The sequence below is a fragment of the Stenella coeruleoalba genome, assembly GCF_951394435.1.
Source record: "Stenella coeruleoalba genome assembly, chromosome: 11".
NCBI lineage: Eukaryota > Metazoa > Chordata > Mammalia > Artiodactyla > Delphinidae > Stenella > Stenella coeruleoalba.
In genome coordinates, this window is record NC_137157.1 from 52134079 (window position 1) to 52160314 (window position 26236).

The following is a 26236-nucleotide window of genomic DNA, read 5'->3' on the forward strand; positions in this document are numbered from 1 at the left end:
AGTGTTTTTCCTATGTTTTCCTCTAAGAGTTTTATAGTGTCCGGTCTTACATTTAGTTCTCAGATCCATTTTGAGTTTATTTTTTATTTATTTATTTATTTTGCAGTATGCGGGCCTCTCACTGCCGTGGCCTCCCCCACTGTGGAGCACAGGTTCCGGACGCGCAGGCTCAGCGGCCATGGCTCATGTGCCCAGCCGCTTCGCGGCATGTGGGATCCTCCCAGACCGGGGCACGAACCCGTGTCCCCTGCATCGGCAGGCGTTCCCTCAACCACTGCGCCACCAGGGAAGCCCTGAGTTTATTTTTGTGTATGGTGTTAGGGAGTGTTCTAATTTCATTCTTTTACATGTAGCTGTCCAGTTTCCCAGCACCACTTATTGAAGAGACTGTCATTTCTCCATTGTATATCCTTGCCTCCTTTGTCATAGATTAGTTGACCATAGGTGCATGGATTTATCTCTGTGCTTTCTATCCTGTTCCATTGATCTATATTTCTGTTTTTGTGCCAGTACCATATTGGCTTGATTACTGTAGCTTTGTAGTATAGTCTGAAGTTAGGGAGTCTGATTCCTCCAGCTCTGTTTTTTTTCCCTCAATACCGCTTTAGCTATTTGGGGTCTTTTGTGTCTCCATACAAATTTTAAGAATTTTTCTTGTAGTGCTGTAAAATATGCCATTGGTAAGTTGATAAGGATTGCATTGATCTGTAGATTGCTTTGGGTAGTATAGTCATTTTCACAATATTGATTCTTCCAATCCAAGAACATGGTATATCTCTCCATCTGTTTGTATAATCTTTAATTTCTTTTATCAGTGTCTTATAGTTTTCTGCATACAGGTCTTTTGTCTCCCTAGGTAGGTTTATTCCTAGGTATTTTATTCTTTTTGTTGCAGTGGTAAATGGGAGTGTTTCCTTAATTTCTCTTTCAGATTTTTCATCATTAATATATAGGAATGCAAGAGATTTCTGTGCATTAATTTTGTATCCTGCAACTTTACAAAATTCATTGATTAGCTCGAGTAGCTTTCTGGTGGCATCTTTAGAATTCTCTCTATATAGTTTCATGTCATCTGCAAACAGTGACAGTTTTACTTCTTCTTTTCCGATTTGCATTACTTTTATTTCTTTTTCTTCTCTGAATGCCATGGCCAGGACTTCCAAAACTATGTTGAATAATAGTGGCAAGAGTGGGCATCCTTGTCTTGTTCCTGATCTTAGAGGAAATGCTTTCAGTTTTTCACCATTGAGAATGATGTTTACTGTGGGTTTGTCGTATATGGCCTTTATTATGTTGAGGTAGGTTCCCTCTATGCCCACTTTCTGGAGAGTTTTTATCATAAATCGGTGTTGAATTTTGTCAAAAGCTTTTTCTGCATCTATTCAGATGATCATATGGTTTTTATTCTTCAGTTTGTTAATATGGTGTATCACATTGATTGATTTGCGTATATTGAAGAATCCTTGCATCCTTGGGATAAATCCCAGTTGATCATGGTGTATGATCCTTTTAATGTGTTGTTGGATTCTGTTTGCTAGTATTTTGTTGAGGATTTTTACGTCTATATTCATGAGTGATATTGGTCTGTAATTTTCTTTTTCTGTAGTATCTTTGTCTAGTTTTGGTATCAGGGTGATGGTGGCCTCACAGAATGAGTTTGGGAGTGTTCCTTCCTCTGCAATGTTTTGGAAGAGTTTGAGAAGGATGGGTGTTAGCTCTTCTCTAAATGTTTGATAGAATTCACCTGTGAAGCCATCTGGTCCTGGACTTTTGTTTGTTGGAAGATTTTTAATCACAGTTTCAATTTCATTTTTAATCACAGTTTCAATTTCATTACTTGTGATTGGTCTGTTCATATTTTCTATTTCTTCCTGGTTCAGTCTTGGAAGGTTATACCTTTCTAAGAATTTGTCCATTTCTTCCAGGTTGTCCATTTTATTGGCATAGAGTTTCTTTTAGTAGTCTCTTAGGATGCTTTGTATTTCTGCAGTGTCTGTTGTAACTTCTCCATTTTCATTTCTAATTTTATTGATTTGAGTCCTCTCCCTCTTTTTCTTGATGAGTCTGGCTAATGGTTTATCAATTTTGTTTATCTTCTTAAAGAACCAGCTTTTAGTTTTATTGATCTTTGATATTGTTTTCTTTGTTTCTATTTCATTTATTCCTGCTCTGATCTTTATGATTTCTTTCCTTCTACTAACTTTGGGTTTTGTTTGTTCTTCTTTGTCCAGTTCCTTTAGGTGTAAGGTTAGATTGTTTATTTCAGATGTTTGTTGTTTCTCGAGGTAGGATTGTATTGCTATAAACTTCCCTCTTAGAACTGCTTTTGCTGCATCCCATAGGTTTTGGATTGTCATGTTTTCATTGTCATTTGTCTCTAGGTATTTTTTCATTTCGTCTTTGATTTCTTCAGTGATCTCTTTGTTATTCAGTAACATATCATTTAGCTTCCATGTGTTTGTGTTTTTTACGTTTTTTTCCCTGTAATTGATTTCTAATCTCATAGCATTGGGGTCAGAAAAGATGCTTGATATGATTTCAATTTTCTTAAATTTACTGAGGCTTGATTTGTGACCCAAGATGTGATCTATCCTGGAGCATGTTCCGTGCGCACTTGAGAAGAAAGTGTAGTCTGCTATATTTGGATGGAATGTCCTTTAAATATCAATTAAGTCTGTTTGGTCTATTGTGTCATTTACAGCTTGTGTTTCCCTTATTAATTTTCTGTTTGGATGATCTGTCCGTTGGTGTAAGTGAGGTGTTAAAGTCCCCCACTATTATTGTGTTACTGTCCATTTCCTCTTTTATAGCTGTTAGCAGTTGCCTTATGTATTGAGGTGCTCCTATGTTGGATGCATATATATTTATAACTGTTATATCTTCTTGTTGCATTGATCCCTTGATCATTATGTCGTGTCCTTCCTTGTCTCTTGTAATATTCTTTATTTTAAAGTCTATTTTATCTGATATGAGTATTGCTACTCCAGCTTTCTTTTGATTTCCATTTGCATGGAATATCTTTTTCCATCCCCTCACTTTCAGTCTGTATGTGTCCCTAGGTGTGAAGTGTGTCTCTTGTAGACAGCATATATATGGGTATTGTTTTTGTATCCATTCAGCGAGCCTGTGTTTGTTGGTTGGACAGGCTCCAACCAAATGGTTAATCCATTCATGTTTAAGGTAATTGTCGATATGTATGTTCCTATGACCATTTTCTTAATTGTTTTGGGTTTGTTTTTGTAGCTCCTTTTCTTCTCTTGTGTTTCCTACTTAGAGAAGTTCTTTTAGCATTTGTTATAGAGCTGGTTTGGTGGTACTGAATTCTCTTAGCTTTTGCTTGTCTGTAAAGCTTTTGATTTCTCCATCGAATCTGAATGAGATCCTTGCCGGGTAGAGTAATCTTGGTTGTAGGTTCTTCCCTTTCATCACTTTAAGTATATCATGCCACTCCCTTCTGGCTTGTAGAGTTTCTGCTGAGAAATCAGCTGTTAACCTTAATGGGAGTTCACTTGTGTGTTATTTGTCGTTTTCCCCTTGCTGCTTTCAGTAATTTTTGCCAATTTGATTACTCTGTGTCTTGGTGTGTTTCTCCTTGGGTTTATCCTGTATGGGACTCCCTGCCCTTCCCAGACTTGGGTGGCTATTTCCTTGCCCATGTTAGGGAAGTTTTCGACTATAATCTCTTCAAATATTTTCTCGGGTTGTTTCTTTCTCTCTCCTCCTTCTGGGACCCCTGTAATGCAAATGTTGTTACACTTAACATTGTCCCAGAGGTCTCTTAGGCTGTCTTCATTTCTTTTCATTCTTTTGTCTTTAGTCTGTTCCGTCGCAGTGAATTCCACCATTCTGTCTTCCAGGTCACTTATCTGTTCTTCTGCCTCAGTTGTTCTGCTATTGATTCCTTCTAGTGTATTTTTCATTTCAGTTATTTTATTGTTCATCTCTGTTTGTTTGTTCTTTAATTCCTCTAGGTCTTTGTTAAACATTTCTTGCATCTTCTCGATCTTTGCCTCCATTCTTTTCCAAGGTCCTGGATCATCTTCATTATCATTATTCTGAATTCTTTTTTCTGGAAGGTTGCCTATCTGTACTTCATTTAGTTGTTTTTCTGGGGTTTTATCTTGTTCCTTCATCTGGTACATAGCCCTCTGCTTTTTCATCTTGTCTATCTTTCTGTGAATGTGGTTTTTGTTCCACAGGCTGCAGGATTGTAGTTCTTATAGTAGTTCTTCTGCTGTCTGCCCTCTGGTGGATGAGGCTATCTGGGAGGGACTGGTGGTGGGTAGAGCTGGCTGTTGCTCTGGTGGGCAGAACTCAGTAAAACTTTAATCCGCTTGTCTGCTGATGGGTGGGGCTGGGTTCCCTCCCTGTTTGTTGTTTGGCCTGAGGCGACCCAACACTGGAGCCTATCCGGGCTCTTTGGTGGGGCTAATGGCAGACTTTGGGAGTGCTCACCCCAAGGAGTACTTACCAGAACTTCTGCTGCCAGTGTCCTTGTCCTCACGGTGAGACACAGCCACCCCCACCTCTGCAGGAGACCCTCCAACACTAACAGGTAGGTGTGGTTAAGTCTCCTACGGGGTCACTGCTCCTTCCCCTGGGTGCCGATGCGTACACTACTTTGTGTGTGCCCTCCAAGAGTGGAGGCTCTGTTTCCCACAGTCCTGTCGAAGTCCTGCAATCAAATCCCACCAGCTTTCAAAGTCTGATTCTCTAGGAATTCCTCCTCCTGTTGCCAGATCCCCAGGTTGGGAAGCCTGACGTGGGGCTCAGAACCTTCACTGCAGTAGGTGGACTTCTGTGGTATGTGTTCTCCAGTTTGTGAGTCACCCACCCAGCGGTTATGGGGTTTGATTTTATTGTGATTGCGCTCCTCCTACCATCTCACTGTGGCTTCTCCTTTGTCTTGGGATGTGGGGTATCTTTTTTGGTGAGTTCCAGTGTCTTCCTGTCGATGATTGTTCAGCAGTTAATTGTGATCCTGGTGCTCTCACAAGAGGGAGTGAGAGCATATCCTTCTAGTCCACCATCTTGAACCAATCTCCTGGGTAAGGAAATTATACACAGGTCCACCACTACACTGAGTTGTACCAGCGTTAATTTACTCTACAGTGAAATTATGAATCACAAGATATTTAAATCCAAATCATAGAAGTCAGAGAACATGGTAGATGAAAACTCATTGAGCTCAGCAGTTTAGATTCTTTCCTTTTGGATGCTGAGAGGTGTTTTGTACTTGCAGTTTCTCTACCTTACCTGTCATGTGCTTATGTCATTTGTCTACCAGGGGGCCAGTCTTTCTTCAGCAGGAAGGACTCCATCCGCACCATCTACACTTCCCTGCATAATGAGCTAAAGAAGGTGGTGACTGGCCGTGGTGCCCTAGGGGGGACTGCACCTCACGTGGAAGAGCTCCTTTCCCACCTGTCCGAGCAGCTCTGCTTCTTTGTTCAGGCTCGGATGGAGATCGCAGACTTCTATGAGAAGATGTACACCCTCAGCACACAGAAGTTCATCAATGCCGAAGAGCTCGTTGGCCTTTTAGACACCATCCTCAAGAAATACAGCTCCAGGTCAGTGTAGGGGAGGAGGGAGGGAGGAGTGTGGCAGCCTCACAATCCCACACAGAGTCTCCGTCTTCCCCACACCCCTGCGGAAATCTGTGATGGAATAACTGTGAAGGAAAAATAGTTGTATTACTTTTTATACACGTTAATTAATCAACAGGTATGCATTAGACATCTTCTTTGGGCTTAGTTAACACCATACTGGATGGATGCTTCTCTGAGCAGTAGCAAAAGGTCGAAAATGAAGTAATCCTTAAAAGTTGTATTGTAACTGTTTTTTCTGCTTATGAAAGAATTCACACAACAACAAAAGAATTGTATATCACGTAGTGTGACTTTTTAATAAACCACTATTCAAATAAATGTCCCTTTCAAAGTCATCACCTTGGTGAGTTATCCACTTGATTCCTCTGATGGAGCCATTACTTAACATGCGTAGGGAACTCCTTTATAATTGCTTTCAGCACCTGTCGCATAGTTTTGATTTTGTCTTAAACTTCTTTGGTGGAGGCAGGCATCTGTGCTTTAGAGCAGGGCATGTTTTTTTGGTAGTCAAAAAGATATTTGTAGCCAGTTTAATTTTTTTTAAAAAGATGTTGATCAACTGGAAAAAATTTTTTGAAGAAAATTGCTGCTTATAAAGTGAGACTCGTTATAATGTATTGCTCACTGCCTGGCCCAAAAAGCAGTTCCAAAAGAATTTGAGTAGTGTTGTGAACATCACTGACTGTGAATGACTCAGGTTTATTTTTGGGTCCTTGGAGCCTGGCTTAGAGCCTTGCACATAGTAGGTGCTCAGTAATTTTATGATGAATTAAATGGAAAGTGATGCTAATCATTAGAGAAATGCAAATCAAAACTGCAATGAGGTATCACCTCACACCAGTCAGAATGGCCATCATCAAAAAATCTACAAACAATAAATGCTGGAGAGGGTGTGGAGAAAAGGGAACCCTCTTGCACTGTTGGTGGGAATGTCAATTGATACAGCCACTATGGAGAACAGTATAGAGGTTCCTTAGAAAACTAAAAATAGAACTCCCATATGACCCAGCAATCCCACTACTGGGCATATACCCTGAGAAAACCATAGTTCAAAAAGAGTCATGTACCAAAATGTTCACTGCAGCTCTATTTACAATAGCCCAGAGATGGAAACAACCTAAGTGTCCATCGACAGATGAATGGATAAAGAAGATGTGGCACATATATACAATGGAATATTACTCAGCCATAAAAAGAAATGAAATTGAGTTATTTGTAGTGAGGTGGATGGACCTAGAGTCTGTCATACAAAGTGAAGTAAGTCAGAAAGAGAAAAACAAATACTGTATGCTAACACATGTATATGGAATCTAAAAAAAAAGAAAAAAAAAGGTCCCATCCTGCCTTAAGGCAGGATGGGAATAAAGATGCAGACCTACTAGAGGATGGACTTGAGGACACGGGGAGGGGGAAGGGTAAGCTGGGACGAAGTGAGAGAGTGGCATGGACATATATACACTACCAAATGTAAAATAGATAGTTAGTGGGAAGCAGCCGCATAGCACAGGGAGATCAGCTAGGTGCTTTGTGGCCACCTAGAGGGGTGGGATAGGGAGGGTGGGAGGGAGATGCAAGAGGGAAGAGATATGGGGATTTGTGTATATGTATAGCTGATTCACTTTGTTATATAGCAGAAACTAACACACCATTGTAAAGCAATTATACTGCAATAAAGATGTTAAAAACAAAAAAACCCAAAAAAGAGTCATGTACCACAATGTTCATTGTAACACTGTTTACAATAACCAGGACATGGAAGCAACCTAAGTGTCCATCGACAGATGAATGGATAAAGAAGATGTGGCACATATATACAATGGAGTATTACTCAGCCATAAAACGAAACGAAATTGAGTTATTTGTGGTGAGGTGGATGGACCTAGAGTCTGTCGTACAGAGTGAAGTAAGTCAGAAAGAGAAAAACAAATACTGTATGCTAACACATATGTATGGAATCTAAAAAAACAAATAGTTCTGATGAACCTAGGGCAGGACAGGAATAATGACACAGATGTAGAGAATGGACTCGAGGACACAGGGAGGAAGAAGGGTAAGCTGGGACGAAGTGAGAGAGTAACATTTACATGTATACACTACCAAATGTAAAATAGATGGCTAGTGGGAAGCAGGTGCGTAGCACAAGGAGATCAGCTCGGTGCTTTATGACCACCTAGAGGGGTGGGATAGGGAGCGTGGGAGGGAGACACAAGAGGGAGGAGATATGGGGACATATGTATATGTATAGCTGATTCACTTTGTTATACAGCAGAAAGTAACACAACATCGTAAAGCAATTAAACTCCAATAAAGACGTTTAAAAAATTAAAATAAATAAATGGAAAGTGATGACTTTGAAAGATACCACTCCTTTGGATATATGAGTTCAGATATGTTTGCTTAAAAAAGAAAGGCAGATATATTCATTTATATTCCCAAATTAAGCCTACTACTCATCTGATTAATGGACTGGGGGAAGTAGGCTAAGTGGAGAGATTAAAAGAGACTTCACAGAGGGAGGTGGAATCTGAGAAGACTTTTAAGGGCGGGTAGGATTTTGAAAGAAAAGGCAGGTAGAAAGCATAGGTTCTTCCATATCTGTGACTCCACATCCAGAGATTCAAAGTACTGAATATACTACCTACTAAAATATGTTACCTCCTAAAATACATACATTTTGTAATATATTTTACATGTGTATATAAGTGGACCTGTGCAGTTCAAACCCATGTATGTCATTCAAGGGTCAGCTGTATTCTAAATTTTTATTTATTTTTAGTAGGCAATATATTAACATGGCTCAAAATTTATGAAGTACAAAAAAATGCAGTAGTGAAAAGTCTACCTTCTGCCCCTGTTCCTTAGCTACTTAATTTCTTTCCTAGGAGTTAATGAATGTTAACAAGTTCTGTCATTCTCAAGAGATAGTTTATGCATATAAATACACACATTTCCTTTTTTTAAACAAATTTTACATGTTTACAGATTTCTTTTTATCTTTGGAAATTTTCTTTTATTTCTCCCTCAAATCTGATTAGTATATGTTTTCTTTTAATAAAATAATTTTTTTTAAACCAAAAACTACAGTACAATTGGAGCTGTGATTCTCAAGAGGAAGAGATCTTATGTGGTGATTCCCAAATGCTAACGTGAAAGTGTTTTGCTGAACCATTTTGGGAGCTTAAGAAAAATACCGTTACCTGAGCCCTTCTTCTTTCCCAAGAGAGTAACATTCAGTGATTTGGGGTTGGGTGCCTAGAAACCTGTCTGTTTTAAAAGTTCCCTGTGATACTGATACATAAGTCTGCAAGAAAAATTGGATAAATAAGGAAAAGATGCCAACGTTAGGATATACTGGTTATTGAACCTTACCAATGTGTGTGCAAGTGCTTGTGTGTATGTTGTGTCATAGTAAAGAATGGTTATTACTATATAATTGTTTTTATTTTATTAGATTTGTGACCTATCATCTTTGAACCTTCTTTGAAACATCCCACTTCTCAGAGGCCTGGGAATTTCTTCCATTGCAGTAGCAAAAGCCCAGGTTTCATTCTTGAAGATCTTAGGGCAGTACTTAGCAGTACCTCATATCCTGCTGATGGAGCTGACTGTAAATCACATATGGTCAATAGGTGTTTTCAGCTATTGTCTCCATCCTCCACCAATGCTACCTTTGTCTACTTAATAGGGAATTAATGATCACAGACACATCCTAGCCTAAAAATTATCTACAGTAGAGGCTTTGGGTTAATTTGAACAACATAAATTCTTTAGTTTAGAATTTCTGAAAAGTTGAAATTCTGTATACTATATTCATTTTCTTTGGGAAGTGAAATTATTTTAGATATAAATTAACATGATTTGCCCTTTGCTTTCAGAGATGAAGGGGATTCATATTTTGTTTTTCTCCTCTGGAAGCCAGGTGTGCTCAGAGTAGAATGGTGTTAAAGGTTTCCTCTTTTGGCAAACTTATTACATTATTAAGCAAATGTAAATTGGTTAAGAATCACAGTCATTTGTGATGCTGCATTTCAAATTGAATAATTAACATTAATCATTTGAGTTTTCATTGTGTGCCCTTTAGAAGAAAAAACATGGATTAACTCATGCAGGGTCAGGGTGTCTACTATTCCTTGAATACTTTTGAGGAGAAGTAGAACTTGGGTTTTTATTTCCAAGGAATTATCAGTGGAACATTTTTTGATTCAGTAGAATTTGTTTTGAATTTATTTACCTGTTTGGTACAGTGGACATAAAAGAAAATTCTGGCTTATCTTTCTATTTCATGGTTAAAACAATTATAAATGCAATTTAATATATACTCTCCTAAATCAAGAACTTTTAATTGAAGTATAGTTGATACACAGTATTATATAAGTTTCAGGTGTACCGTATAGTGATTCACAATTTTTAAATGTTATACTCCATTTATAGTTATTATGAAATATTGGCTGTATTCCCTGTGTTGTATCATATATCCCTTTTTTTTTTTTTTTGGCCATGCCGTGCAGCACACAGGATCCTAGTTCCTTGACCAGGGATCAAACCCGTGCCCCCTGCAGTAGAAGCACAGAGTCTTAACCACTGGACTGCCAGGGAAGTCCCATATATCCTTGTAGCTTATTTTAAATATAATAGTTTGTACCTCTTAATCCTCTCCCCCTATATTGCCCCTCCCCCTTCCCTCTCCCCACTGGAAACCACTAGCTTTACAACATGATTTTTAAGAAATAATTCTTTTAGAGAAGTCAGCAATTATTCATTCTAGACAGCTTTTAAAAATCCATCTGGTGTGGCAATAATATTCTATTAAATGATTTTTATTCTTTAATCATAATTTTATAGCTAGGATTTAAAGAGCATTTTTTTAAAAACTGAGTTACATAAATTTCTGTTTGCATTTTAGGAAGCACATTTTTTTTTGATCTGAATGCTTCAAATGACAGAATTCTCACCAAGGGCAGAACAGTGATTTATTTAGTCTTTATGCCCTTTTTCCTTCAAAAAAAAAGATTCATGATGATAAGACTGTTAATGAAACAGTTAGTTGCATGTGTGTAGTTCAACAAGGTTAACTGTTGCCCACTGAAAATTTCGTAAGCAAAACCAGCAATAGTACGATTTCTGTAGGATGCGTTTTACTCTAGGTATTTGACTCGCCTAGATCTTAACAGTGGAGACTCAGGGTTTCTGTGATCTTGCCCCAGCCCAACTTTTCAAATTACCTAAGGCCCACCAAATGCCTTAAATTGCACTAAAACTCCTAGTAAAAAGGAAGCAGCTTCAAAGAGAAAACTTTGAGGATTTTAAGCAGAAGCCAAAAAAAACAGTCCATAATCTAATGTATTCCCCATAAGGAAATTTGCCATTTCCTACCTTGGTTCCTGTTACTTAGTTTGCTTAGAATGTCCTCCAATTTGTAGGGGAGGAAAAAATATCTTTTTCCTTTACTCTTCTAAGTATCTCAGCTGAGGACCCTTTAACAAAAGACAGATTAACAAGAGAAAAGCATACAAATGTATTTTAATATAGGTTTTATGTGGCATGGAGCCTTCTAAGGAAATGAAGATCCAAAGGAGTTGTTAAACCTGTGTTTTTATGCTAGATGTGATGAAGAGTGAGAGTTGTGGAAAAATGTGCTAGGATGAAAAAAGGTATGAGCTAAATGTACTAAACTGGGGGAAACAGCAAGGCCCGGTTCAGATTTCTCTCTGTGACCTTATGTCTTTGGAGATAAGGATGCTCATTTCCTCAGGGTGCAGGGAGGGAAACCTCTTACATGAGGGTTTTATGATCTGCTTCAGGAGAGGGTCAGAAAGTCCTTCCTGCATATGTCATTTCTCAATGTTACCTGCATATGTCATTTGTCAAATTCATTCAGCTTAAAATAGTCAATATACCAAGATGCCATATTTTGGGGTAGCGTGTTCTGAACCTCGTCAAGTTCTATCATGTGTCAATTAGCTGTTGCCACAATTATTTTGTATAACAGGCTACCCCCAAAATCACACTTTCGGGCTTGCAGGTCAATTGGGAGTTGTCTGACGTAGGCTGGGCTTAACTGGGTAGCTCTGCTGAACACTGTTGGTCTCATTGGGCTTGGCTTACTGCTGTGAGTTTTGGGCTTGGTCAGCTACACGTGTGTTCGTTCTGAGCCCAAGGTTAGAGGGGAAGCAGCTACCCGGTGATGACGCCCAAGTGCCAAAGAACAAGCCCAATTAAGCTCATTTCAAGCCTTTGCTTGCATCAGATCTGTTAACATCCCTTTGGCCAAAGCAAGTCACATAGCCCGATCCATGGTCCAGGGGTGGGAAAGTACACTCTACCTCTGGTGGGAGAGGCCGCAAAATCACACAGCAAAGGGTGTGGAATCAGGGGTGGTTAAGAACTGGGGCCAGAAATTTAAGCTCTCATCTTCACGTGGCTAAATCCTACCTGTTCTTTAAGCTTTATGACTCAATTGAAATCCTGTCTCCTCTATGACCTGCACAATCTTTCAACCAAAAGGAATTGCTCCTTTTTCTAAACTGTTAGTTGATTTGTACCCCTCGTAAGAGATGTATTACTTCCTGCTTGTAGCCATTATAAATACCTCCTTCTACCAGGGGAGGTCCTGTAGGGCAAACCTTTGTCTAATTCATCTTTATATCTTCAATGTAATTATATCTAAAAACTAGTAAAGTGATTGTTTTAAATGAGATTATGGATTTTTTAAATGTGGTGAAATATACATAACATTTACTTCTCTAACCATTTTTAAGTGTAAGTTTTTGTGTGTTTTTTGGGATTTTTTTGATTTTTTAAAATTTTATTGTTTTGTTGTAATAAAACATAATATAAAATTTATCACCTTAACCATTGTAAGTGTGCAGTTGAGTGGCATTAAGTACATTCACAATGTTGTGCAACCATCACCACCATCCATTTCCAGAATTTTTTTTTAATCATCCAAACAGAAACTCTGTACCCATTCAGCAATCACGGCCTATTCTCCCCTCAGCCTCTGGTAACCTCCATTCTAATTTCTGCCCCTGTGAAATTGCCTCTTCGGTGTCTCTCATACAAGTGGAATCACGTGACATCAGTCCTCTTGTGTCAGGCTGATTTCACTTAGCATAATGTTTCCAAGGTTCATCCATGTTGTAGCACGCATCAGTACTTTGTGTTTTTTTTTAATGGCTGCATAACGTTTTGTTGCTTAAGTGTACAGTTTTGTGACATTCATATATTCACATTGTACTACAGTTTTATTTTTAATTGGTCTTCTGACTTCTCACATGCATGGGCCCTGCATACTTCTTTTGGAAGGAACTCCTTGATGGGGATTTGTGAAGGAGGGAGTGCGTGCTGGAGCTCCCTTCCTCTCTCTCTCTTTTTCTGTCTTTTTGGCTTTTTTTGGAGCAGATGTTCTCTGCAAATAGTTGTCAATTTATTCTGTATTCAGGCTCTTTCAAGCTGTATGTTTTTGGATTACAACAATTTAACAGATCCCACTACGGGGTGAGATGTGAATAGGTATGAGGCACAGAGTGGGAATGGGAAAATGATACAACATAATGCTAATCTCAGGGTCTTGGCAGAATAACATCAGCATGAATTTTTAGCTCTTCTTACGGATGAAAAGTAGCTTCGGCATTCACATTCATCCTAATAAATGTTGAACATTTAAACACTTTTCCGTATATGTATACAGAAGAGCTTGTGCAGAATTCTTTCTAAAGGTTTGTACAGAGAAGAGAATTCATATTCTTTCAAGAGAACATTGGATATAAATGATGATTTCCAGCTGGAAGCAGAAACATCACTTTGAGTATTGTTATTTGTGGTAGAATGAAACCATTTTCCTCTTATTAACAGTCTTACTGTGTTCATAGCTCCTTGGCAGATTTTTGTGATATCCATGATTGTAGAATCTGGTGATACTTAAGGCTCATTAAGTGTCAAGTTGCCTAAAGGATAAGGTGGTAGGAGCATTTCTCAGAATGCAAAGATTCTGAGACATGCTATAGTGTGTGTGTGTGTGTGTGTGTGTGTGTGTGTGTGTGTGTGTGTGTGAGATAGGATTTCTTTTTCTTTTTTTACAGATTGATTTATTTTTGGCTATGCTGGGTCCTTGCCACTGTGCGGGCCCTCTCCAGCTGTGACGAGTGGGGCGCCACTCCTCGCTGCGGTGCGCGGGCCTCCCATCGTGGCGCCTCCCCCCACCGCGGAGCAGGGGCTCCAGGCGCACGGGCCTCCGTAGTTGTGGCTCCCGGGCTCCAGGGCGCAGGCTCATTCGCTGTGGCGCACGGGCTCAGCCGCCCCGCGGCATGTGGGATCCTCCCAAACCAGGGCTTGAACCCATGTCCCCCGCATTGGCAGGCGGACCCCCAACCACTGTGCCACCAGGGAAGTCCCATGTTAGGCTTTCTTAACGTTTACTTCAAAGCATGTAATGTTTGAAGAGTCCAAATTAATTAATTGAGTACATGAGCTAGACGATTTGAGATCTGGTTTATCTTTCTGATTCTTTGAGTGTATTATTAGACTACACCTCTCACCCATGTTTTAGCTTCCGTATCTTGAAGGATGTTGATTGTAAAATACCAGTAATAGAAAAAAAATGTGTTATTGTTATGTGACTAGCTACATCCTATTTATCACATGATAATCAGTTTCTATCATATAATATCCAACCTAGTTTGGGCTCTCTTAATCATAATCCCATTTGTTTAAATAGATTTTTTAAAACTCTAGACATACTTGTGATGATTTTTTTTTCCTAATTCTTTAATTGATAACCAGGATTTTCCTCTTCAACCAGGGCCAAAACAGATGTGTAAGAATCTTCTGTCTCATTGACAGTGAAGCAATTAAATTACATGGGCTCAGGCCTGTAAATCATCTTCCATGGTGCCTGGGGCATATGATATGCTTGGGAAATGCTAGATCTGGCCCACACCTTCAAAATGGGATCACTTGCTAAGATAATTCCTGAAACCTCTGCAGATGCTTTGGAACTTGAGGAAGAGTGTAAGGGCTTCATGTAGGCTCCTTGAGAAGGAGGTGCATCAGGCCAGGCAGACACTGAAACTCCCTGGGCATTTCTCAGAAGAAAAAGATGAGCAAGAAAGTTCTAAGTGGTCCATACAGAAAGGACTCTCCTCATCCAGTCCTTTGCCACACTTGATATTAGCCAAAAGGCTGAGAAGCGATAACCATTCCATCTCATTGTTACAGAACTTCATTTAGGTCATAAACAACAGAGTCAATGAGGCAGAAACTAGGATTCAAATCTTAACATAGTTACCACATTTACCGAGTTTCTACTACGTGCTGCATGTTTGAGAGATGGAGTGAAGGAAGAACGTAGCTTTTACTTCCCCTCAGAAGGGGCTCAAAGCAAGGGTGACCCTGTGTCCCAGTTTGTCTGATAAGTTATACGATTAAGCTACAAAGGGGAAGACAGGTATTAAGAAACTAGAGGATATAATTAGAGGGCCTGACCTAGTCTGGGGGAGGACAAAGAAGACATTTTGAAGGAAGTGACTCTGAAGAGGAGACCTGAAGTAGAAGTGTTGATGGAAAAGGCTCAGGCTGTCACTGGCCTCAGGGTCTTTGCACGTGCCCGTTATCCCCTCTGCCGGGGAGAGAGGACCTTCCCACAGCCTGTCCCCTTCCCCCTCAATTTACTAGACAAGTGAAGTAAAAAATGTTTTACAAACAGCAGGTAGCAGTCCATGAGTCATAAAATTAAGTTAGTGAGTAGTAATCTAATTAAAAAATATATATTGGGCTTCCCTGGTGGCGCAGTAGTTGAGAGTCTGCCTGCCGATGCAGGGGACATGGGTTCGTGCCCCAGTCCGGGAAGATCCCACATGCCCCGGAGCAGCTGGGCTCGTGAGCCATGGCCGCTGAACCTGCGCATCCGGAGCCTGTGCTCTGCCAACGGGAGAGGCCACAACAGTGAGAGGCCCGCGTACCGCAAAAAAAAAAAAAAAAAAAAAAAAAAATATATATATATATATATATATATAGTTAAATATCAAGAGTACATTGTGCATAGTAAGGGTAAATGTGAAATTTTAAAACCTTTTATCTATCGATGTATGCACTTCATCACAATATAAAGTATTTCTTACTGTAGATCATGGTCAAAATTTTTTTAAAAAATTTTGTCTAGAACAAATAGAAATGAAATCATGCTATTACCCTAACCTTCTCTGGTATACCATTGCATTTCTAGTTATTTAATGTATGGAGAAAGTGAGAAGAATGAGAATGTGGCTCAAGCTGAGGAGGGACCAGGTTTTTCGAGGCCTCGTAAGCCTTTTTAAGGATTTTAGATTTTATCCTGAGATAAATGGAAAGTGGTTGAAGTATAAGATTTTTTAAATTAGCCACGATTTTTTTTTTCTTTTTTTTGCGGTACGCGGGCTTCTCACTGTTGTGGCCTCTCCCGTTGCGGAGCACAGGCTCCGGACGCGCAGGCTCAGCGGCCATGGCTCACGGGCCCAGCTGCTCCGCGGCATGTGGGATCTTCCCGGACCGGGGCACGAACCCGTGTCCCCTGCATCGGCAGGCAGACTCTCAACCACTGTGCCACCAGGGAAGCCCCACGATTTTGTTTTTAACTGTGATTAAATATGAAGGGAATTTGAGAACTAGAAGTAAGGGCTTTCTGATAAATGTTCTATTCCTTTATTTTTTGGCTGTTTTGTTGCTGTGTGCGGGCTTTCTTTAGTTGGGGCGAGCCGGGGCTACTCTTTGTTGTGGGGCGTGGGCTTCTCACTGCGGTGGCTTCTCTTGTTGTGGAGCACGGGCTGTAAGCGCGTGGGCTTCAGTAGTTGTGGCACGCAGGCTCAGTAGTTCTGGCTCTTGGGCTCTAGAGCGCAGGCTCAGTAGTTGTGGTGCACGGGCTTAGTTGCTCCGCGGCATGAGGGATCTTCCCGGACCAGGGCTCGAACCTGTGTCCCCTGCATTGGCAGGTGGATTCTTAACTACTGTGCCACCAGGGAAGCCCTATTCCTTTAATAAACATTTATGGATTGTATACTGTTTCAGTTGGTTTATAGTCTCTACTCTCATCTGCAAAATAGATTTCGTAATACCTTTTGGAGTTACTGTGAACATTAAATAAGTTGATATGTGTTATGTACACATTTAAGAGATGTTTTAGTGACCTTTTATTTGCCTCTTTAGGACCACACCCTGAAAATAGGTTGCCTTGTTTTGTCATACAATTCCCAGAATAAATAAAATAAGTTAAGAAAGACCTATAGTGGGAATTCTCTGGTGGTCCAGTGGCTAAGACTCGGTGCTTTCACTGCCGTGGGCCCGGGTTTGAACACTGGTCAGGGAACTAAGATCCCACGAGCCATGAGGCGTGGCCAAAAACAAACAAACAAAACAAAACAAAACACCTTGGGGTTTTTTGTAAGCTGTAAGAAAGACTTACAGCTAATTCAGTTTCTCTGTATTTGAACAGAAGGTAGTGGCTATTCTCATTTTTTGTTTTTTTTTAATGTCAGGCTATTTCCACAGGAGACTATGGTGCTGACATAATTCTGAGATGGCGAAGTTATATCAGAATGACCTTTTAAATAAATCAACATGGAATCTTTCCATCTTTCCTTCCCCCGCCCCCAAACATAGTATTAGTCTGACCACACTGTGTTTTTTTGAGGATAGAAAGTGTCACTGTGGGGTCACATTTCCACTCATTTCTGTTAATTCCCCTTCCCCCTTTAGATTTCACCACCCCATCCTCAGTCCTCTGGAAAGCAGTTTCCAGCTGGAGGTCGACGTACTGAGTCATCTCCTGAAGGCCCAGGCTCAGGTCTCCGAGTGGAAGTTCCTCCCGTCTCTGGTTAACTTACACAGCGCTCACACCAAGCTGCAGACTTGGGGCCAGATCTTTGAAAAGCAACGGGAGACCAAGAAACATCTGTTTGGAGGGCAGTCCCAGAAGGCCATTCAGCCCCCACACCTTTTCCTTTGGCTGCTGAAACTCAAAAACATGCTTCTTGCCAAATTTAGCTTCTACTTTCACGAGGCACTGAGCCGACAAACGACTGCTTCAGAAATGAAAACGCTGACTGCAAAAGCCAACCCAGACCTCTTTGGAAAGATTTCCAGCTTCATCAGGAAATACGACGCTGCCAACGTGTCCTTAATCTTTGACAACCAGGGTTCCGAGAGCTTTCAGGGTCATGGCTACCACCACCCCCATTCCTACAGAGAGGCCCCAAAGGGCGTGGATCAGTATCCAGCCGTGGTATCTCTGCCCAGCGACAGGCCTGTCCTGCACTGGCCCAATGTCATCATGATCATGACAGACCGCACGTCCGACCTGAACAGCTTGGAGAAAGTGGTCCACTTCTATGATGACAAAGTTCAGAGCACCTACTTCCTTACCCGCCCAGAACCCCACTTTACCATTGTAGTCATTTTCGAGTCAAAGAAATCTGAAAGAGACTCCCACTTTATTTCCTTCCTTAGTGAGATCTCACTTGCCCTTAAGAACCCCAAGGTTTTTGCTAGTCTGAAACCTGGATCCAAAGGTTAGCAGGTGATTTGTGTGAAAGGCTTTCAAGACTGGAAATTGTGTTCTTAATTGCTCTAACGATCTACAGTGGTCTGTGATTAGAGTTTCCATCCACCTGTGCTGCTTTCAGATCTAAATTAAAGACACATTCTCCCTAATTGTGTTGCACCCTTTATAAGCAGTTAAGGCCAGCTCAGTTACATATCCAAAGAGTAAGCGAGGTGGACGTGGCTGCCGGTCTCCGTGGTACAGCAAGGTATTTTCGGCGTTTTCTCCTGTATTTCATGTAGATTAATATTTATTGGCCTTTGATTTTTCTTTCTAGATGTTTTATATTATTCTAAACGTTGTGTTTCAGTGCAATTTCAAATGCCCTCTCCTTTCTCCCTCTTTCTGGTTGAGTAATTGGGATACGATATTAAACGGCTTTTTTAGAATCAAGGACTGTTTTCTAGCTCATAAATTAGCAAATTAACATGAAACTAAGTTTTGTGATCAACAAATTAATATTTTTGATGCCAAAATTAGGGTCTTGGTGAGAAATTTCTATCAGTTTGTGAAATTGTAGGTGAATCAGAGTGGTAGCCTAGCATTTGTTTTTTAACAATTCCGAAGATACTCATGGCAACTTTAATAGCAGTGGTTTCTTTTGAGGTGATCTACACACCTAGCTTCGTTTGCTTTTCCCCTTATAAAGTTTCAATTTTTCACTGTTTTAAAGTTAGCGTAATCCATTAAGTGGGGTTTCTTCCTTCTTCAAAGTATAATCTGCTTGGCTCTCTATCACCTTTCTGCTGAAATGTATGTTCATGTTTGGCTCTATTCCCTGTTTATTTTTAGGCTGAAAAATCAGGCCGTCTTGGTTTTTCAGCCACTTTTATGCAACTTAGCCTACTTTTATAAAATCAAAATGGAGGTCTTGATACCTTTTACTTGTTAAAAATCAATTGTGCATTCAAAAGACCTCTTCGTAGTTGAGTCATCAACCCCGCAATTAAGCACATCTGAACTTGGGTTTCATGCCTGTCTCCTCAGCGTTATTTTTAGAAGCAGTGATACATCTTAACACATGCTTCCTTAACACTTTCCTTCAGTAGGTGTTCATGGGGAAGGAGACAGGTCAGTAAAGCCATAATGGGCTGTGGAGACCTTCACTTCTAGGTTATTGATTCAGAATAAAAATAAGCCACAAAGACTAATTGAGTTGTAACTCTCTGATAGTTCCTTCAAAGCTTGTGTGCAGTGTAATGATCAGAGCAGTCCTGTTTTTCATGATTGCACGGAGCCACTGTTTTTACTGGGCGGCCATAGCAGGCAAGCTGGCAGCATTGGCAGAGACCGGAGAGCCCCTTTGAGCCCATGTAGGAGGCCTGCCCACCTCAGCCTGGACTCCCTGGTGGAAGAGCCCACTGGCCTATTTTCTGGGGAGAACATGTGTTTTTCTTTTCTTTTTTTCCTTTTTTTTTTTTTAAAGTCATATGATTTGTAAAAAGCCAGTTTGCTTTAAATAGAAAGTAGTATTTACCTCTGCATTTTATTCACTCAGGTTCGATGAAAATCTGGACCGATTTTACAACATAGAACTTACATAAAAAATTGAAAACAATTGGAACTAAAAAGTCAAGTCATTTTTCCTCCCTTTTGTGTTTTGCTGAGAAGCTGAAAAATATTCCTTGGTGTTCATGTATTTTTCCCTAGGTAAAACCACCATTAGCCTTAATGATATGGTCTCCTGTACCTAAAAGAAATATGCTTCAGTGGAATGTGGAGGCGAGTGTAAATAAAACATATATACGATATTTAAATAATTAGCCCTCGCCTAGAACATATTTGAATTGTATATTTATTTTTAAACATACTTTGGTTCAAGCCAAGAAACAAAGTCATTTTACTCTGAGATTTGTCCTTTAAAATCAGTAATGGGGCTTCCCTGGTGGCACAGTGGTTGAGAGTCCGCCTGCCGATGCAGGGGACACGGTTCGTGCCCCGGTCCGGGAAGATCCCACATGCCGCGGAGCGGCTGGGCCCGTGAGCCATGGCTGCTGAGCCTGCGCGTCTGGAGCCTGTCCTCCGCAACGGGAGAGGCCACAATAGTGAGAGGCCCACGTACCAAAAATAAATAAATAAATAAATAAATCATTAATGAAATGATCTATAAAGTCTGTGCTTTGCTAATTGGAAGAGTACATCCTCATATTTTCTGCAGACTGCTTGCTTTGAAATATATTTCTAAACCACAACTTGATCGATGTTTATGGGTAACCAGGAGTGTAGTGAACACTTATTTGTTTGCCAACAAGGCCATCAAGGAGTGTTCATTTCAGGATGCTGTTTGGACACTGGGTAAATTTTACGACTTTGTCCTTTGGGTCCAACCTGGTGTCTGACTATGTCATTTTAGGGAGTGTGTGACAATAAAGCTGAATTCTTAACTGAGGAGCCAATACCCTTTATATAATTGCTTTGTATGTTTGGACATACTGGAGAAAATTTACTTTCAAGAAAGAAAATAGTTGGTATTTTCAACCTCGCTCCCAGTAGTCAGTCAGGTGATCGTCAAAATAAGTTCACCCTTTGATCTAACAGCAAACTTGCAATTTTCTTTGGCAAGTCAGCCTCTGAGCTTGACTTCCTTATCTGTAAAATGGGGATAAGGAAATGTGGGCTTTTTCAAAGGATGTGTAAGAATGGAGTGACATCACGCATGTAAAAAAAAAAAAAAACTTTGCAAACTTACTTGAGTTTGAATGTTTAAATAAAAGATGGACCACTGTTTCTTTAAACTCAGCACCTCTCCTGTTCTTGTCTTTCTCTTCAGATTGGTGAGAAACCTGTGCTTAGTCGTTAACTTTGAACGGTACTTAAAGAACTAGTTTAGCAGAGGAGGCAGATAAATGTCTAACCAACCCACCCACTCTACTTATTTTAGAATCTTTGTGGGTCTTCGTTCCCAAACTTTTATGATTGATGGTAGCATCATTTCACTTCTTCTGTTTTCCTACTGATATTTTTTTTGTCTGATTGCTCTATCAATTACTGAGAGGGGTGTATTAAAATCTCCAATTGCGACTGTGGATTTCTTTATTTGTCAGTTTTTTGCATTTTGTATGTTGAAGCCCTTTTATTAGGCCCATATACATTTATAGTTTTTCTGTCTTTCTCATGTATTAACCATTTTATCATTATGAAGTTTCCCACTTTATTTCCATTACTACTCCTTGCTTTGAAGTCCTTTTTGCCTCATTTTTTTTTTTTTTTTTTGCGGTACGCGGGCCTGTCACTGCCGTGGCCTCGCCCGTTGTGGAGCACAGGCTCCGGACGCACAGGCTCAGCGGCCATGGCTCACGGGCCCAGCCGCTCCGCGGCATGTGGGATCTTCCCAGACCAGGGCACGAACCTGTGTCCCCTGCATCGGCAGGCGGACTCTCAACCACTGCGCCACCAGGGAAGCCCTTGCCTCATATTTTTATGACCATTCCAGCTTGCTTATGTTTCCTGTTTGCATGGCATGTCGTTTTCCATCCTCTCACTTTTCATTTATTTGTATCTTTGTTTTTAAACTGTCTGTAGTGAGAACTAAAGAGAGAAGACTGATTAAAAAGAGCAGTTACCAACTCTGTGCTCGCCAATCTGACAATCTCTGCCTTTTGATTGAAATGTTTAGTTCATTTCTCCTATGAAGTTTTCACAGTCAGGGTTTTGCTGATGGTATCCTCAAACCATCATTTAACATGTTTTCTATTCTCTTTTTTCCCCTTTATATTGGGAGTTAGATCAAGATGTTTGGTCAGATTCAATATTGTATTTTCTTCCCTCCCTCCCTCCCTCCTTCCCTTCCTTCCTTCCTTCCTTTTTGGTAGCAAGTGTCGTGTGTTTTATTAGGCAGCTAATACCTGGCATTACTAAATCGGTTTTATCACTAGAGGTTACAAAACGGTGATATTCTAATTATATCATTCCATTTTCATTTATTAGACAGAAACATTCTACAAAGAGGAACTTCACCTCCAATTGTTTGGTTACCTTGAAGAACAGTTCATATAGGAATGGCTGGATAAATGCTTTATTCTTTTGCCAGTTTTTAAAATAATGAGTTAGTTGTATAGTATCTTCCAGAGACACTGGGGAGTTTTTAAAGAAATGTATAAGAATTTATAAGGATTTCTGCCTTCTCCGAACTCTTAGGTTTAACCCCAAATTTGAAACAAAGCAGCCATTTTTTCCCCTTATCATAGACACTTTTATATAAATATTATGACCTTCCCTTATTTCTTCCTCATGGTTGATTTTCTCTCTCGATTACTGTTAACTCTTTTCCTCTACTTTTTTCCCTCCCTCCCTTCTTTAACTTCCAGTACCTTCCAGCAATTCCGCTTTAGCCACTGAAATTTTTCCCATGCCTTAGGGAGCCAGGACATACCCCAGTGGTCTCTGACCCAATTTTGGAAAGCAGCATCTGAAAGTATTTATTTTGATTGTTTTTACAACTTGTAAGTTTTTTTTTTCAGGCAGTGGCAAAGGAATCCATAGAGGGGAAAAGTTCAGTATTGACACTAATGGGGTGACCACAAAAAGCCCAACCATTTCATGAGCACACAAGACATTTAGCCAACTACAGCCAAGCAGTGCTGTATGTATCTAGTAGATTATTCGACAAGAAAAGCTACTCAACTAAAATCTTTCCAAACGTATTTTTACTGTAATATTTTTACTATTAAGTAGATCATTCTTAGTCTATTTTCAATAATTCGTCTGTATAAAAACATTACATTAACTTCTGATTTTGTTTTTCCTTGAAGTAAACGTTTAAGAAAGTAGATTCTTTTTTTTCCCCATCTAAGTGAGAAAGAAAAAACATACCATGTGACTTCCCAAGAAAGCCCTGTAGGTAGAGTTTAGCAATTCCCCCTCTACTTTTTCTACCAATGCAATTATTTCATGGCCTTTTGCCTGAATAATTCTAAGCTGCTTCTCTAGAGGAAATGAGTCAGAAGAAATAGGCTTGACGTGCACTTCTGCCTTTGGAGACTTCTCTTAATATCTTGTAAGTCCATGAGGCTTCATTAAATGCAAGTATTTTGACTTGTCTGCATATTTTTTCAATCTGCTTTTGATAATAAAATCTGTTTCTGGGATACTTTAAATTTAAAACCCTATGGTATGTGTAAAATATCAATGCTAGAAATTGGAGAGCTGCAAGTGTGTTCTGCTTTCTGTAGCCCCCACATAATGTCAGCACCCGGGGCCAGGATTCTGGGTGGTGGTAGAACTCAGGGAGGGGCATGAGGCAACTGTGTTGAGGTACATTCTGAAAGAGGAGTGCTTAGCTGTGCAGTGACAACAGCAGGAGCATATAGGATGGCACGTGACATTGATCTCGCAGAGGAATATAATCATTGGGACTTTGGCTAACTTTGTCCCTAGGGGGCTTTTGCAGGTCTTAAAAAACTGTAGAGTAATTCCAAAATTCAGTTAAATTTGAAAATCTGATGTCTCATTTGATCTGAGATTTATAAGGACTCAGCTGATCAAACCTCTAGATTAGGTCTAGACTCATTTCATTTTTGGTGTGTCAAGGTCTGGCAGCTGTAGGACACCCCTCGACTCCAGAGCCGTCCTGGTTTCAGTCACTCCAGGCTAGGCCAATAGAGCAATCGATCCCTAAAGCAGAAGCAGGTAGAGGATATGAATGACACCTTTCTAGTATTCATTTAACAACTATTAAACATCAGCTATGCCAAGGATGGTGTTACAACAGTCAACCATGGCACACATGGGGCCTGCTCGGTTACTGCTGGTAGTGAGCTGAGCCCGCTCCGACCACCCAGGCAGGCCAAGAGCTGAGGGGGTCGTAAGCAGGAAGGCAATGAGTAGTCTTCAAACTTGGTTTACTCGTATACCTCCCTACCAATTTTAGAAAAACCATGATACCTTGATGGATTTTTTTTTTTAATCCAGAATCCTCATCATTACATTTAAATGTCTCAAATGATGCACTTTATCATGCATTGTAGATACTGACGTTTAAAATAAAATGTTAATTGTTCTTTTAAATGTATCCAATGAAATATTGGTATAATAGAGACTTGATAGCTACCATTTTCCATGTTTAAAAATATCTTAATAAGCTTTGTAACAGTTGGAAATATTATATTGCTCCCTGAACTCCGTTCTACTTCTCCCATAGAATCTTTTTCTAATATGATTTTTTCCTTAAAAGTCTTATTGATCACCCTATTAAATACTTCTCAGCATATTATATATAAATGTTCTTTCTGTTACCATAAGGCTCTGAGTCTAATGACCAACTGACTTACATATGAGAAATTTTATTTGAACATTTTATATGAAATATCTCTTTCAAGGAAATGAGTAGGTACCGTGTTTATGGTGACTTGGTTAATGAAATAGATTGTCTAAATGTTCCTTTGATGGGCAGAGATCTTTACACCCTTCAGTAATACCTCATGTTAAGAATTGTGAAGGGTCTGATAGTTTACAAGTTACCCTGCCATAGTTTCATGGATGCTGGCAGAACACAGGAGAAATTACAGCAGTAGCAGTAGCCGGAATATCACCATTTTTTTGCACTGGTTTTCTGGGCCCCAGTTCCCGCAGGGCCAATGTGGATGGGCCCAGATGGATGCCTGCTCATGCAATAGGTTGCATTTCAGGACAGAATTCTGACCTTAGGAAACCCAAGTCTTTTTAATGGTCAATAAGCATGACTTCCGCTTGCCCAAGTGAGACATTGTTATTCTGGACAGTAAATGTATTAGTTTCCTAGGGCTGCCTTTACATAGTACCAAAAATCAGGTGGTTTAAAACAACAGAAATTTATTGTCTCTCAGTTCTGAAGGCTAGATGTCTGAAATCAAGATGGTGGCAGGGCTGTCTTCCCTCTGAAACCTGTAGGGGAATCCTTCCTTGCCTTCCTAGCTTCTGGTGGTTTGCTAGCAGTCTCTAGTATTCCTTAGCTTATAGCTGCACAACTCCAGTTTCTTCCTTCATCATCACATGGCATTCTCTCTGTGTGTCTCTGTCTTCACATGGCTGTCTTCTTATAAGGACACCAGTCATGTAGGACTAGGGGCCCGCCCTACTCCAGTATGACTTCATCTTAACTAATTACATCTGCAACAACCCTGTTTCCAAATAAAGTCACATCCCGAGGTACTGGGGATAAGGACTTCAAAATCGTTTTGTGGGGAGGGACATAATTCAACCCATAACAGTAAACATGTCTGCTTTTTAGATAAAGGGAGCATTCTGTGTTCCAAGGATACTCACCAGGACACAAACATCCTTGAAAGATAGTCCAGAATTAAGAGCAGTTAGTGCCTCTCTCTCAAGAGCTACAGAAACATGAAAAACTCATGGAAAATCTTCTAATGTACCACATAAACTTATGGGTGAGAAGTGAGTTTGCTTTTACATAGGAGAAGAGCAGTTATTAAAGGAGAAACTAGAAAGAAGCACCTTCATCTCTGTGAAGGTGCCTTATGATAGGTTATTTGGCGAAAAGAGTTTATACAGAAGTTGAGGATCTGAAATTGATTTCCTGGAAATGACCCCTATCCTCATATCTCTCGGGAAATATTCACATACCCCAAGTGGTAGAGTCCCAGTCGCAGATCACTATTATAAGAGATGTGGAGGTGTATCTGGGCTGTGAGTAGCCACAACCAGTACAACTTTAAAGTGTTCTTGGTGTTGTAATGCCTCCTTCCATTTTCCTGAACTTTGAGAGATGCCTTTCCTAAAGGTTGCAGCTGGGTTGAGCAGTGTCATCAGAGAATTAAAAGACGAGTCTCTGCATTTGCTTAGGGAGAAGCAGATCAGGAGTGGGCAGCAGTAGCTGGAGGGAGATTGACTCCAGAAATTGTAAGAGGTGGTTTGCAGCAGAGTAGTGGATAACCTGTGCAGATACAGCATGGATTGATGAGGGGCAGACCTGTGGCTGAGGCCACAGACACCCGGGGTGGGGTCCTGATTCCCAGAAACAGCAAGGAAAGGAATTTATCAAGACCCTGGAATTCCTGCAGTTAAGCAGGATGGAATGTTGAGGTTTTCTTAAAATGGGTATTAACAGGGCTTCCCT

General features: G+C 40.2%; 1 protein-coding gene across 3 annotated transcripts in view; it reads left to right on the forward strand.

Moving 5' to 3' along the window:
* Positions 1 to 20218, forward strand: part of KICS2 (KICSTOR subunit 2) — a gene marked incomplete at its 5' end in the record, with an annotated part of 77383 nt that extends 57165 nt beyond the window's left edge. For all 3 annotated transcript variants that reach the window (XM_079937956.1, XM_079937955.1, XM_079937957.1), the window contains 2 exons: positions 5288 to 5573; positions 17340 to 20218. In XM_079937956.1, the coding sequence (XP_079794082.1) occupies positions 5461 to 5573; positions 17340 to 18156 (930 nt within the window). In that variant the 3' untranslated portion in view covers positions 18157 to 20218. The remainder of the gene's footprint in view (positions 1 to 5287; positions 5574 to 17339) is intronic.
* Between the last annotated feature and the right edge of the window lie 6018 nt (positions 20219 to 26236).